We start from the raw sequence: 15725 nt of genomic DNA, 5'->3' as shown, positions 1-15725 counted from the left end.
TGCATTTTATTATATAAATATCCAATAATTACCCTATAAATTATTTTTATTATGATTTAATCATATAAACTTATCATTTATACCAATATGAGATTTTAAATATTTTTAGTGCATTAATCATAATTACATTTGAATTTTTTAAGGTCAAATTGCACATTTTGCAATAAAAGCCCATATGCATGTATAATTACCTTATTTATGCAGAAAATAATTTTATATATTTTTATAATATTAATCAATTATTTTTAATCATCTTAGTGCACAAATGAAATTTTTGATATTTATTAATTACTTTTATAAATTATTTATTTATTAAGTATTGGGTATTTAAATTCTGGCCCCAAATTTACCTTAATTTCGGACCTAAACTTCCCAATCCTGGCCCAATAACCTCTGAGCCCAAACCAAATAACCCCCAACCCAACCAATTAACCAACCCGACCCAGAACCCCTAACTGAGATCAACGACCCATATTACCCCGTCCTTTTTAATTAACCTAATACTCTCCTAACCCTAACCACTCTTCACCACCCGCCGCCTTTGAGTTCTCTCAAACCTCCCCCTTCTCTCTGCCCAAAACCTAGTCGTCTCCCCCCAAATTTCTCTCCTAATCCCACCGGACATGGGATTATATGGTTACTTCTTGCCATATTCGACTCCCCATTGGTACTGGACCCTTTCTCTATACCGCTTGCCTAAACATGGAAAGCAGATCTCATCAACTTCGAACCAAAGATGGTTCAGTTCCTTGACCTTTTCTGTCTATGTTCATTTTTATTCTTTTATGGTATGAATCTCTGTGTATTTCTGTGACTCCTACTCACCCTAAAATTAGGGTTTCAGATTCTTTGAAATCGAACCAAATCTTGTTCGATTCTTTGATTTAAGAGGTATTTCTATCTATGTTCATCTTATTCTATGCAGCATGTGATTTTTACCTTTTATTTATTTTAGATTTCTGCCGATTTGTGTAATTTACCTAAAATTAGAGTTTTGAAATTTTCTCTTTTCCTTACTGATTTCGATTGCTTTCCTTCCTAGTGTTTGACTGATGATTTTCCTTGTTTGGGTGTTTGATTTCTACTGCTATATAAACCCCTCCCAACTCCCCTTTTGAGACAGTCCAGAATCATTAAGAAAAATTACTAAAAAATAAAAGTTGTGTGCTCTTTGCTCTTTAATAATCTTATTCTGCACTTTGGTTCCTGGCCGGCTAAAAGCCAAGGCCAGAAATTATGAGTTCTTGTTCTTTTGTTGATATTCATAACACTGTGGACTTCCGTTCTTTCTTGTTTTCGCTTAACTGTTGAGTTACCAAACCTTTGTCATTTCATTTCTACTTACCTGTCATTAGCATGTGTTTTCACTTCTGAAGATTGTTGTTCAATATGTTTCTGGGTTGTTCTCGTATGCAATTCTGACTGTCTTACTTCAATTCTAGGACTTTCTAATCTAAAATGCCATTACGCTTGTAGTTTGAGATATGTTTAGACCTGCTTTAAGTTGATTAATATCTTTTTTAACGTCTGCCTAGCCTATGTGTTACTGATAGCCATCTCTTTACTGTTTAAATTTGCTATTTGAACATGCTCCCATACCCCCTTTCTATGGATTAATTGACTAAGTATGAGTATATAAGTATATAGCACAAGTCCGTTTCTGAATTTGCTGTGATGACATGCAGCCTGTTTTGATCCTCTTTTCACCATGTCTTGACTTCCCCAATAATTGCCCTTATCCTGTTAAGTTCTGATTGATATGATTTCGTCTTGTGATACTAGCATTCTACATTTAGCATAATCTGAACTTTTTACCATAAGTCTGTGCACATCAATCCTGCAAACCTGTCTTGGTAACATATGTATTATGTGTTGAATTTGTTCTTTTGAAACTTTGCTAAAGTCTGTTCTTAAAACCCAAGCATGTTCTATTACTTTTTTTATGTGCTCAACTTGAATCTGTTTGTATCCCGCAATGTTATCCCCTAACCTCAGTCTATTCCTTTACTACTTGGTCTCTTTGAGTTCTTATTCTTAGTCGACTGAAAGCTAAGGCTACTTAGGTTCTGTCCTTTGACCTCCCTAGTATGAGCACTGTTCAGGGTCCAATTGAGACCCTTGTGAACTCTGACACACTAGGATTTGGTCCCTAATCCCTCCTCTGAACTATTCTTGTTAACCACTCTAGTGTGAGCACTGCCCTGGGTTCTTGAAGCCCTTGGGAACTCTGACACACTAGGGCCTTGGTTCTATATGCTTAACTCTATCTTGTGCTCACTGGGTGAATTATTCAATTCCTGGCTGTTGTATGTCTATGAGTGAGTAACTTGGAGACTGTTGTAAAGGCCAGGCCTGTCCAGGTGTATTTTGGGCCTGCTGTAGGCTCCCTATAGTTATTCTCCTATGTAATTCATGCTATACATTCTGTGTTTGTAATAATTATTGTAATAACATTTTGGGGTATTAGTAAAATTGGGAAATGGAATTTATCTTACACTTGCATTGAGAGGGGTAGAAATCCTGCCTATAGGTTCATCACTTATCTCAAATGTGTTAGTGTGTTCAAACATGTTCCGCTGTCATGTGTTAGAGATCATGCCTATAGGTATTCTATTTTTGCTCAAAATGTGTTACTTTTCAGTTATTATAGAAATCCTACCTATAAGTATCCTATCTTGCTCAAATGCGTATTAAAAATCCTGCCTATAGGTTCTCTATTTGGTCCAAATATGTTCTACTTTTACCTGTTAGAAACCATGCCTATAGGGTATTGAATGATTAATATCTCAATGTGCGCATAGGATTCTGTTTACATACGAATTAATTTACAAATTAGATGCCATGCCTATAGGATCTAAAAAACAGTTTAAATTGTAGAAATCATACCTATAGGGTCTAAACTAGTCTTGATTATTGTCCTGCTCGTTTCTTTTAACCATTATTAGAAATCATACCTATAGGACTCGATTAAGCAATTCTAAACATATTCTTGTGATTACCATTGTTAGTTACTACGCGAATCACCTAGAAATCATGCCTATAGGTTTAATCTCTTACGCTTATAATCAGTAGGCAACTATATAGGCTTTAGAAATTATATTAAAAGAAAGGGTTTTATACATGAAGCTGCCCGCTTATAAAATCCAGAATCACATAGAGATCCTGCCTATAGGGTTCTACGACCTTAACTTATTAAAATCTGCAACTGTGAATGTTAGTTAGTTCGCGTGCATTTGTTGCCTAAGTGCGGAGGCCAACTTGAGCCCTTGTTTGCCTATACATGAAAGTCCTAAATATTTTACTTGTCGCCTAGTATTTTCTCTTTTGAGCAACCTAATTTAAAGTTTAGAACCACCCTGAAATAGAGGTCCAAATGCCTCCTGGACCATAGGCATGGGACGGGTAGTGCACGCATAGAGTATGACTAGAATTGACTAGTGCACTTTAGGTAAATAACTTAAAGATAGTAATCGGGTAGCAGGAGATGATAATCTGTGCCCGCTAAATAATATAATAAATCTTCATGAATGGCTGCACTCGACCGAAGATAACGCCAATTTTCATAGCTATAAATCTGTATATATTCTACAACATTGGAAAGCCTTATTTATTGCATTTGCAGTTTCTAAAAAGAGTTCACAAAAGACTGATGCTGAATTTATTTAGTTTGAAAAATTATAGGCAATTTCTGAGAGTGTGATATCTCACACCGAGTAAATCCTTAACACTTCTCCCTCTTAGTAAGACTACAGAATGTTCTTGTACATTATGGCCAATACCAGGTATATAAGCAGTGATTTCAAATCCATAGGTTAATCGTACTCTTGCAACTTTATGCAAGGCGGAGTTTGATTTTTCTGGGGTGATAGTGGAAAGTTGACAGCTAAGTCACCCTTACTGCCACTCTACAGAACCGTATATGAGATTATCACCTCATACGGCCTCCTTCCGGGGGCCCGAGCCATCAGTGAGATACTACTCAGGAAGTGCTAGAATTCTAACCTTGTGTTAGGACCTATGGGCCAAGGGACAGTCTCAGGTAGACAGTTTTTATGGGGTGTAGGCCTCCCAAAAGGTAACCGAGACTTGCAAAGTTTTCCTCGGGCCGGACGAAGATTGGCCCAAGAGTGCAAAGGCAGAAGGGAGCTTAGCTGCAAGATCCACCCGTCGAGCAGGGACGTAAGTCGGCCTTAGTGATCCGACGGTGCCCGTCGCTGAAAATAGCCTTGAGCAGACAGAACTACATGCTTTTACAGAACTAATAAGATTAGTGGAACCTATAGAAAGTTCAGACATTAATATTGAACATTTTAGTTTGCTAGCTGTGACAATTAAAGCATTTAATTGACACTTCTAATGGAGCAAAGGAGAAAGATATTCTATTACATTGAATAATGGGGATAACAATTTCTGTCTTTAATTAGCATTGCTAGGCCAGGCGATTCCAGTCACACCACAGGCTCAAGTAAGCACTTAGTCTGAGCAATTAAATTAAACCACTTGCTCTCTTGTCTAAATTAAAAGCTAAATATACTTTAAAAAAAAGAAAATAAAAAAGGGAAAGAACCCCTTTTCTTGGATTTTCCTTTATAAACAACTAGTTGGCTGAATTATGCCAGAAGTTGTTCCTGCAGCATTTGCACAAGAAGCTTGAGCAGCTGGTTGATTCTTATAAGTGAGATGTACATCTTCTAATTTTATTCCTCGGCATGGATTTCTTTTACTGCAATCAAATTTCATAGCGACTCGTGTTGCTGAACTTCCATGTATATCTTGATATGTAACATCACTAATTGTCACACCTGACACCTATTGAACAAGAAAATCAGGAAATATCTGGCTAATGTAGCGCTAACTTTAATGGTTAAATAAAAATTCATACCTAGCCAGGACAATTTTTGTTATATGGACAATAATTCTGATCAATAACAATTGGATTTTGAACGTTGATCATTGTAGCATGTTGGAAAAGAACATTCTTTACAAAGCCAGTACTTGGTCTGCCCCATGTTTTGATCCTAACACCATTTTGTGTGTACTTAAATATAATTGATTTGACTGTCACGTTTTGCACCCCTGCTTCTTGAAAATCCTTGCCTAAACTCCCAATGCTGCAACAAAATTCACCACCATATTATTGTATTAGGGATTTAACTTATTCACCGACAAAGTCAATATTTTTACTTGAATATTATGAAGCAAGAAATTGGATTTTTCATTTCAGTTCAAAAGCAGCATTTAAGATGTTATGGTCTAAGGTCAAAACTCATAATTATCACTAGAGAATTTAATCCTACATTTGAAAAAAATAAATAACTATAATATCAGGGTAGAAAATACTTGGACAGTTACTCACATAAAGTACCTGTATATCCTTATTTAAAGGGAACGTTACACTCATCTTGAAATTTGCTAATTTTGAGATATGAACAACTTTTGAATTTGTTTTTTCCAATGTCACCAGAATAATTATCCTTCTATTGACCACACCAAGTCATTAATGAAATTTTTAACAATGTGCACAAGTAAAACACTTAATTATACAAAAGTTTAACTTCTATACACTGACAGTGAAATTTCACACCATCTCCCGTTACCTAAAAGATAAACTACAGATAATTACAACAAGTTAAATTACACTAAAAAGAACAGCCCGGTGCACTAAGCTCCCGCGATGCAGGGGTCCGGGGAAGGGCTGAACGACAAGGGTCTATTGTACGCAACCTTACCCTGCATTTCTGTAAGAGGTTGTTTCCACATACCTCCTGGTCACATGGCAGCAAGTTACGCCAAGGCTCCCTTCAACAAGTTAAAATACACTGATAGCATAAAACTTTTACGACTTACATTAGCACCGCTCGGGCAGTTCTTGCCGGAGGCTTTGCAACTCCACAAAGAAGTCCCTTGGCCATCAAGAATCCCACCATGAATAGAAACTCCATCAACACCTTGAAACATAATCCAATTTTTGGAATTTCCAATCACATTATAATCAGAGGGTGCAATAAGTGTGCCATCAATTTGGAATGTTATGGCTCTATTCTTGCATTTTCCTTTAAAATGTGCTTGTTTAACCAAATACTTTCCTTGTGGGACAAATATAGTGGCTGGTTTTAAAGAGCCACAAGCTGCTGCCCAAGCAGTTAACAAAGCCCTTGTTGAGTCAGTTTGTCCATCTGGTTTTGCACCCAAATTTATAACATTTAATGTCACAACATCAGCTATGGCTTCAGTCAAGAAAATGGAGAGAAGTGAAATAAGAAGAAGAGAAAAAATGGGGTTCTCCATTTTCATATTTTGATGAGATATGAAGTGATTAAAGACTAAAACAGAGAATATGATTAGAGTTGAGATGATGAGTGGTTGAGCAGTTTGAGTTGAGATATTTATAATAGAGCTCTACAACTTGTTTCTTTCTTTTTATTATTCAGTTTTACACTTCATGAAAGAGTGGTGTTTTGTGAAATACAAGTGGAATAAAAAGAAAGAAAACTGAAAAATGTAACTTACTTTACTTCAAAATCGAAAACATATGAGAAAGAAGAGAAGCATTAGCATATGTTGGTCACATGTTAAAGACTTTAGCCACAAAAAGACAGATATAAAACAATTAGTACTAACTAAAAAATTTTGTATATTGCAAGAAGCTAAAGGAAGCACTTTGAGCTTACTGTCAGAACTTTTTATAATTACATCCCTATATAATAGTTATTCATTATATAAGTCAAGTTTTATTCGCAACCAATCGTTTATGTTATGTTATAATATATGTTTACTATAATAACACTTTACTATAACAGCCAAAAAAATATTGAAACAAATGAGTCTGTTATAGAGAGATTTGACTGTACTTGGATTGAAAGTCTTAAAACTCTTTTGACATAATATGTCAATGACCTGAACTGGTTTTCCTCTTTAGAAAAAAAAATATGAAAACACAGGAATTTTGAGATGAGAAAAACCGAAAGTTAGTTATCAAAGACCTAAACATAAAAACTTCTTCAAGCAAATGAGACAGAAGAAAACTGAAAAAGTTCCATCACAAAAAACAGTTCTCTAATCTTTATTCAGTTAATTGACTTTTTGGCATGAACCGTATATAGTGCACTTATAGTCGTATATGGCGGGGCTACAACATTATAGGTTGGAGTTTCAATGGTTCGGTTCGACCCGTTATTTTATAAAGTTTGTACCATATCAATTTTTCGATTATTTTCTCATTTATAATTAAAATTAGACTTTTCAAAAACATCCCAATCATGTCGGTTTCTCTTCGGTATTGGTACGAATCGATTAATTTTCGGTAATTATTTTAAATATCATGTAAAAGTTACTATTAGAAGTAGAATGCAATAACATACATACTTTTATAGGACTTAGCAAAACTCTCTAGACATGTTTACAGTTTAAAATTAGGTGATGAATTAAGAAAATATGAAAGATGGCTATAGTATAGATCCATCAACTATTCTACAACATTGTAAAAGAAGATAAGCAAATACAAAAAAAAAAAATATTAATCACACGAGTGAAAAGATATTAACTAGGTTGGGATTCAAGAATAAAGTCTATTGAAGATTAATTCAAAAAGTTAAATCTAAATCATACCTTGCATTGTAATTTGCTACACATAATCGCTACATGTAATACCCTGTGTCTTGCTAGTGAATATGCTGGAAATAATTTAGTTTCAATAGAAGTAGCATAATAGGTTTGGTTATTTGTTGGCTTGTAACTGTTTTATAATTCCAAGGCACAAGAAAAAATTTAATGCATTACTAATTCTAAACTTAATATATAAATATATTTTTCACATTGTAAATTTATTCGGTACGGTTCGATATTTTTTCGGTTTATTTTCATAAAATAAAAAACCTACCCTAATTATCAGTACGATTATAGATTTATATAAAAACTAACGATTTTATTAAAAGAAACCTAAAAATCGGTTCGGTATGGTACATTACGGTTCAGTCGGTTTAAGTCGGTTTTCAAATATCTATTGACACCCCTAATTAGGGGTGTTCAAAATCGAACCGAAACCGAAAACCGAACCGGAATCGAAACTTAATGGCTTATTGGTATCGGGTTAACGGTTTAACGGACGGGGAACGGATTGAAATTTTTTTATTAACGGCTTATCGGTTTGGGGGCGGATTATTCAATTTTCTTAACGGATAATCCGTTAACCCGTTAAGAATATATATATATATATATATATATATATATATATATATATATATATATATATCCACTTCTTCCACTTCTTCCGGCTATTAGCTTAGCTTATTCTCCCACCCTACAACAAGATTGTTTAAGCTGCTATCTATGGTTCATCTCTGCTTTTATTTTTTTAAAACTAATGGATGTTGTCTATGTTTAATAGAAGGACAGTAGTGTTGTGCCATAACTTTTATCCCACAATATTGACGATAGTACTGTCTTGAATTATATTCTGGGGAAAGAGCGCATTTGCGTTTCCTGTAAATTGTTTACTGCTTATAATCCATCCCTATTTCTATACATAACTGTATTTTGCTCAGTGTTGTTTGTATGGTTAATGATATAGCGTGAAATGCCTAGTTAAGAGTTTAAGTTAGAAATTTGAAGCTGCAGAAATTCAAGCACTGTTAGGCGTTAGCTGCAGGCCAAACATTTCTGTGTAGACTGCTCACTTATGGATTAATTATTTTGAAATATGTATTCTGGACTCACTTTGAATATAGACTGGAATTTTCTATTCTGAATTAATATGCTAGGCGTTAACAGACATATATATGTCTGGACTCATGTAATATAGTCTGCTTTGGGATTTAATGGTAGGCGTTAACAGACATGTATGTCTGGACTCATATGTAGTCTGCTTTGGGATGTAATGTAGCCTATGTTCTGCTTTTTTCACTCTACAATACATGACACACTACATCATTCTTATGTAGGCGTTAACAGACATGTATGTCTTGACTCATTGTGTAATTTCCTATTCTGAATTTATATGCTAGGCGGTCAGCAAACAATTAATGCACGCAATAAAGATTGCATTAGGCCGATAAACTGCCCGATAACCGGCCGATAAACTGCCCGATACCAATCCGCCTGATATCTTATCGGGTGGCTAGCGAATTAATACATTTAAAAGCCGATAACCGTTAAGCCAAACCATTAAGAGTAATTAACCGCCCAATCCGCCCGATAAGCAGCCCTACCCCTAATCATAGGAAAGCCATTTAGCTTTATAGAAATATGCCTTTGTCATATTTAGCATTTTTATTATTGGGAATGAAAACTTGTGTCTAATATGCCTATTCACGTGATAATTATACAAGAAAATGAAGGGAAAAAAATTGTTTGATCTTTGCTCTTACTTATGTCAGTTCCTGTTTAACCAAAGAATTAGATTCTCAATCAAAGCCTGTTTTTAGAAGTACTCGGGTTACTAATAATCAAGAAATTCAATATTCTCTCAAATATAAGAAAGGAAATCGGGATCAGAAATGGCAAAGTAATCAATAGAAAGCACAAGAAAATAATTATCTTTCAATGTTCATCATAACGTGTCCTTACAAGTGAAATTCCCTTTCCTTATATAGAAATTTACAAATATAACGTTTCTTCCCTTTTATGACAGAATCATTATGAGCATTAATGACATTAATGAAACGTTATAATTGGCAACTGTAACTGTTCATGAAGATTCTGTAACGGTTTCGATTCTTCTTCCACATTAATTTGAGGTTCATGAAACTTCCCTCTTTACTGTCTTGATTCATCCTGCATGTGTCTCTTCACTGAATAATTTAGGCTCAGACAACCGTACCTTTTCGTCTCGTGAGTGATTTGCTCATACCTGTTGTAAATCGCGACTCTTTTAATGCGACACTCCAGTTGTCATCTTCTTAGTAATCCACGTATCTTGCCCTGTCATCCTTATATAATTTCACATGTAATATTTATTTTTTACCAATACATTCCCTTTGTTACTTGTAATAGGAGTAGTATTTGACCTTGTAATAGAAATCGTAATTAATGTCTTATTATTTAAAATATAACTCTCTTTTTTTTTTTTATAATTATCTGGTATCCAGAGTCCACTGGTTTACTAATCCAAATACATGCCGCGTAGGACCCATATTAAATGGGGAACTGCTCTTTCCTTGGCTTTCTTAGCCCCGTCAATCAGATTCCCCAGGTCGCGCATGTCCAATAGCAGATACGCCCTTGCTAGATATCCTCCTTCATTACCCTCTGCGTTCTGACAATCCGAGACCCTTTTCCTCATATTTTTCTCAAGTTCCATCAAACCCTGCTCCAAATACTCCAACCTTTCTGTTGATTTAGTAGTGATTCCCGTCCATTTATTGATTGCTTCCATGTCCACTTTATGTTGTTCCAAATGTCTGGCCTCAGATTCAAAGACCCTTTTGCGCAACCTCCTGTATTTGACTTGCGCTTCAGCATCATCGTCTATGACCCTATTTGTGAGGACCCGTAAAAAGTTTAACCAAAAACTCGGGGTTTCTTGGTGCCAAGATAGATTCCTGCATTACTATAGAAGAAATTCTTCGCGGCGAGCTTGCTTGCCGCGGTTCAGACTTTTTGGACTAAACAGTACCCTACGGACTCAGAGGAAAATGTTTCGCAGAAGAAAGCATTTCTGCGGCCCATTATGCGGCCGCATAATCACTCTGCAGACCGTATAATGGCCGTAGAGTGAAGCAGTAAGTTTGGCCAATTTGAGGTCAGTTTTGCGGTCGATTATGCGACCACATAATCGATATGCAGACCGCATATCGGTCGCATAATTTCCTCTTGTGTTTCTGCGGAGAGAGTTTTGCGGTGCATTATGCAACTGCATAACAAGTATGCGGACCGCATACTTGAGCCGAAAGTTTAGGCCCCTGAGGGCTATTTCTGCGGTCACTTTGCGGACCGCATAACCATTATGCGGTCGCATATGCGACCGTAGACCTGTGTCGTGGCACCATTTTTTTTAATTTAAAACCCGACCCCCATTCCGTTAAAATACCCCTTAGGTCTATTTTGAGCTCATTTTTCTGATATTTCTAGAGTGGGAGAGAGAGGGTTTAAGAGGGAGGGCCTAAGTTTTCATCAAATTGATCTTCAATCATCAATTGAAGCTTTGGAAATATTTAAGTAGAGCACCAAATTCTTCATCCAAAAGGGTAAGACTTCATCACCCCAGCTCTTAATTTCAAACATAGCTATAATGGGGTACTAGTGTGATACTTCATGGGTATAAGGGTGGTTTATCTTGCATGCATGTATGATAAAGAGTAGGGGGAAAAGTGAGCTAGAACCATAAATGTTTTCCTAATTTTGGGTTCAATTTGTATATTGCTAAAATAGATTGAGGTTGCTAAGGGGTCCGGATAATTGTAGAGTCTAAAGAAGCGCAATTGAGGTATGTATGGCTAACTCTTTTCTTCCTAGAATCGAACTCCCGGTGTCCGAATAATGGGTGTAAGTTCTAACTTGATCATACTAGAATTGTTTGCCTTAGTGTGTTGGATTGAAAGATTTATGTTCCCTAATTGTTTTAGATGGTTACCATGTCATCATGCTATTTGAGAACGTAATTATGCTGTTTCCTAACTCGTTCCCTTATGTGTGCAATGCCTTATTTGATGGTACTTATCAACATGAATGATGATGTTATTTGAACGGATAAAAAGGGAAAAGACTTGAATTGTAAAATGTTCCCAAGTGCCAAGAACTACTTAATAAATGAGGTTGTTTGTGCCATGTAACAAAAGATGGGAAAAAAATGTGAATTGAGTGAACAATTGAAAGAGGTTATGTGCCAAGTGAGATGGCCTAGCCGATCGGGCCGAGATCGGACGCCATGCTGTACACATGGTGGCATTTCTGTTGGAATTATTGATTTGCATTATGGATATGGATATGTCTCACTTGAGATGGCTTAGCCGGTCGGGCCGAGACCGGACTCCGTGTAAAAACACGGTGGCATTGTGAGTTGTGGCTTTGTCACTAAAGATTATTAATCTAAAAAGATGGAAAGATTGAATTGAAAACTATATGACCCTTACTTGGTGTTTTCTTTGTATTTCTATGAAGCTCTTATTGATTATTATGGCTTCCTTCTCTTTGTTTCACTCTTCATTCTACTAAGATTAGTGTTTGCCTTACATACTAGTACTATTCGACAGTACTAATGTCCCTTTTGCCAGGGGCGCTACATCTTTGAATAGATGTAGGTGGTTCTATCGCAGATAGTGGTGCTCTCTTTCTCTCCTCACAGCAGTCTTGATGAGCCCCATTTCTCCCAGAGGTCATGTAGTCCTTCTTTTGTATAAGTTTTCATATTTTGAGGTATAGTCGGGGCCTTGTTACTGGCATTGTCATGTTGCTCTTTTGTACTCTTAGAGGCTCCGTAGACGTTTATGTGGGCTATGTATGTATGTTGGGGTGGTCATTGGATCGAGTTGCATTTTGGGAACTCAACTATGGCATAATGTATATAAGGAAAAATGAACTAGCAACGTTTATATATTTATATAACTGATCTCTCCCCTGTTTTACAAATGGTGATGCGATCCCTTCTTGGATTATGAATGAGTCGGATAGGAAAGGTTTAATAGGCTTGCTCGACCGGGTTCACTCGGTTGAGCGTTGGTCGCACTCCCCGAGGTTGGGCGTGACACTATTCCTCAAATCAACCCCTGGCTTGACCTCTCCTGCTATGTCATTGACCAACCATGATGTGTAGAAGTACACATGGCCGGCATGATACCTGTCTGGCTCGATGGTATCTTTCTCTACAATAATCTTTTGATGCCACATGTGCTGTGCCTCGAACTTGAATGGAATGACATTCCCTTGGAAATCTGCTTTGTAATGAACCATTTTGGAAACTCGTGGTATAACCTATTTTCTCCCAGCTTGCCTCATGACTCTGATAGGAGTATAAGGATATATACCCCTTAATCCGATTAGCACTAGATGAAGAACATCTCTTGACCTGATGATGAATTTGCTAGTAGGGAACCACTCGAATATCCAATGGACCTTGTCGTCAGTCAAATTTCTAAAGAAGTGTACCTAGCCCACAACGTTTCCTGGTTGTGCAAACTTATCCGGGATAAAAGTCATTCTTTTCGGATGGTGAAAAGCTATGTGGTCATTCCATGGCCGCCGCGGAAATTCTTGACGGTATTTTCCCCTTTGAAGATGTTCCAACAGCCATGTTTGCAGTAACAAATTACAACCCTCAAAATACCTATATCCTTTCTTGCAACGGTCCAAGGCTCGGTATATCTCCGCTACGATTATTGGGAAAATAATATAAGTTTGTCCCTTAATTCCTTCCATTAGGGTCTTAGTAACATAGCTAAGCGAGTGTGAATCCTTTCTCCTTGTATTGGGAATACCAGCATCCCCAGAAAATAGACAATGAACACAAAAATCCAGCAATGAGTCCAACCCAGAGAGGTGATAGCAAATTCATCATGATAAAGATGGTAGGACTTGTTGTGCCCATAACGCTCGTAAAGGAAGTTGAATGGTATGTAAGACTTCTTCAGGCAGACTAACATATCATTCCTTCTAAAACCCATCATTTTCAGAAAACCTCGAGAAGTGCGATTTTTCGGTACCAACAGACCAGGGCTGTCCCAAGGAAGCCCAGCAAAGCCTCATATTTCCTCTAGAAGAGGAGTCATTTCTATGTCACCGAAACGGAAAACAACCCTCTTCTCATCCCAGAACATAGCAGCGGCCTTAATCAGTACATTGTTCGGCTGAATATTTAACAAAGAAGGTAAATTCCCAAGAACTCTTTTCACATGGTTTTTGTCGCTTGGCGAGAGACTTTCAAACCAATCTAGCAACAAAGGTGGGATACTTCGAACCATGCCGAACCTGGGGACTTCATGCCTCATTTCTGCAAAACAGATAAAGTTAGCCCTTTCCCCCTCCGGATCCGACTATTTATGCATTAATGATTAGCATATCGGCACATTTTCTTCAAATAATGCACATATCATGATCATACCCATTGGGATTTAAGGAAATCCCGGTGGGCTTTGGACAAGGCTTGCCTTAAAGAGTTATTACGCGGACAGCATTCTAACCCATACTAGGTTTAGACATCATGCATGCACAGTTAATATAAGAGTGGGGGTTTATAGAAGAGTCTAGACTGGTACCCTCAAGTAGACAACTTGAGAGGGAAAGGCACGGAACCGTTGATTGCACCGTTGATCGACTAGTTTTACCACAAATAAGCCTTTTCAAATTTAAAAGGGTGATTTAGGAAGAGCACGGACACTCATCAAGCATCCCTATGGTATTAATTACGCACGAGTGGAATATGACGTGGAGCATGCTTTATGTAAAGATAAAACAACACGTTGTCAAGTATTTTGCATGATGAAGAAATAAACGCAGTATTAAATGGAGCATAAAGACATAAAAACAAAGGAAAACAAGGAAGAAGTTAGTTCGCGTAATGTGAAAGAATTTCAATAAAGGGTAGGGATGGGGAAAGACATGATATAGCAAAATTTTAAAAAAATGATTCAGAGCAAGTGAACATAACTAGAAAATAAAGGGAAAACGCATATTGTAACCAAATTAGGCAAAGATTTGCATATTAATATGAATTCACATAAACGGAAAATAGAGAAAAGGATGTGCATGTAGCAATAAAAGGGAAATGGGAGCGGGATGTTCATGCAACGATAAAGAACAAGGAAACACATTCATCAAAGAAGACTAATTCATAAAGACCAAGTTCGCTATGGTAAGAGCCTAAATATTTCCCCAGCAGAGTTGCCATGGTGTCGCGCCCCTTTCTTTCTCGCGAAATCGGGCTTCCACACGTGACAACTTCTTTTAAAGGAAGGGGTGTTAAAAGAGAGAGCCACCACCTAACGGATTTAAGATGCGTTAGGGCACCAATTTGCAGATAACTCTGGTTTAACTAGTTGGGTCACAAAAGATTGGGTAAGGACTCAAATTACCTTGAGAAGAAGGTGTTAGGCACTCCTCGAGGTCCACAACGGTGGGTCCCGGCCAAACTCGAATTATGTGAATTAGTCTAAGCAAGAAGAAGAGACAAAATTGGGCAAATAAAATATAATGATTGACTTTAAAACAAAGGTGGGGGGTCCTAAGCTTTTTTAGCCTAAAGGATCACCCCGTGCAACATAAATAATACTTTGTAACTCCCTCAAGATAGGGTGTTACTCATATTATTCAGTAGGCATAGACTATCATCTCCTGCTACCCGATTACTATCTTTAAGTTATTTACCTAAAGCGCACTAGTCAATTCTAGTCGTACTCTATGCATGCACTACCCGTCCCATGCCTATGGTCCAGGAGGCATTTGGACCTCTATTTCAGGGTGGTTCTAAGCTTTAAATTAGGTTGATCAAAAGAGAAAATACTAGGCGACAAGCAAAACATTTAGGACTTTCATGTATAGGCAAACAAGGGCTCAAGTTGGCCTCCGCACTTAGGCAACAAATGCACGCGAACTAACTAATATTGACAGTTGCAGATTTTAATAAATTAAGGTCGTAGAACCCTATAGGCAGGATCTCTATGTGATTTTTGGATTTTATAAGCGGGCAACTTCATGTGTAAAACCCTTTCTTTTAATACAATTTCTAAAGCCTATATAGTTGCCTACTGATTATAAGCATAAGAGATTAAACCTATAGGCATGATTTCTAGGTGATT

At 37.0% G+C, this 15725-nt stretch overlaps 1 protein-coding gene and 1 long non-coding RNA gene across 2 annotated transcripts; both read right to left on the bottom strand.

The window, feature by feature from the left end:
- Nucleotides 1–4357: 4357 nt before the first annotated feature.
- Nucleotides 4358–5109, bottom strand: LOC104087465 (uncharacterized). Its single transcript, XR_011412678.1, has 2 exons — nucleotides 4883–5109; nucleotides 4358–4809 (listed from the first exon to the last, which is right to left on the bottom strand). It is a non-coding gene; the product is annotated as an uncharacterized lncRNA (long non-coding RNA).
- Nucleotides 5110–5784: 675 nt separating this feature from the next.
- Nucleotides 5785–6288, bottom strand: LOC138891368 (polygalacturonase-like). Its single transcript, XM_070191336.1, has one exon. The coding sequence runs from the start codon at nucleotides 6286–6288 to the stop codon at nucleotides 5785–5787; it is 504 nt and encodes a 167-aa protein (XP_070047437.1).
- Between the last annotated feature and the right edge of the window lie 9437 nt (nucleotides 6289–15725).

The sequence above is a fragment of the Nicotiana tomentosiformis genome, chromosome 12 (assembly GCF_000390325.3).
Source record: "Nicotiana tomentosiformis chromosome 12, ASM39032v3, whole genome shotgun sequence".
NCBI lineage: Eukaryota > Viridiplantae > Streptophyta > Magnoliopsida > Solanales > Solanaceae > Nicotiana > Nicotiana tomentosiformis.
This window is presented reverse-complemented; position numbering and strand designations above follow the sequence as displayed.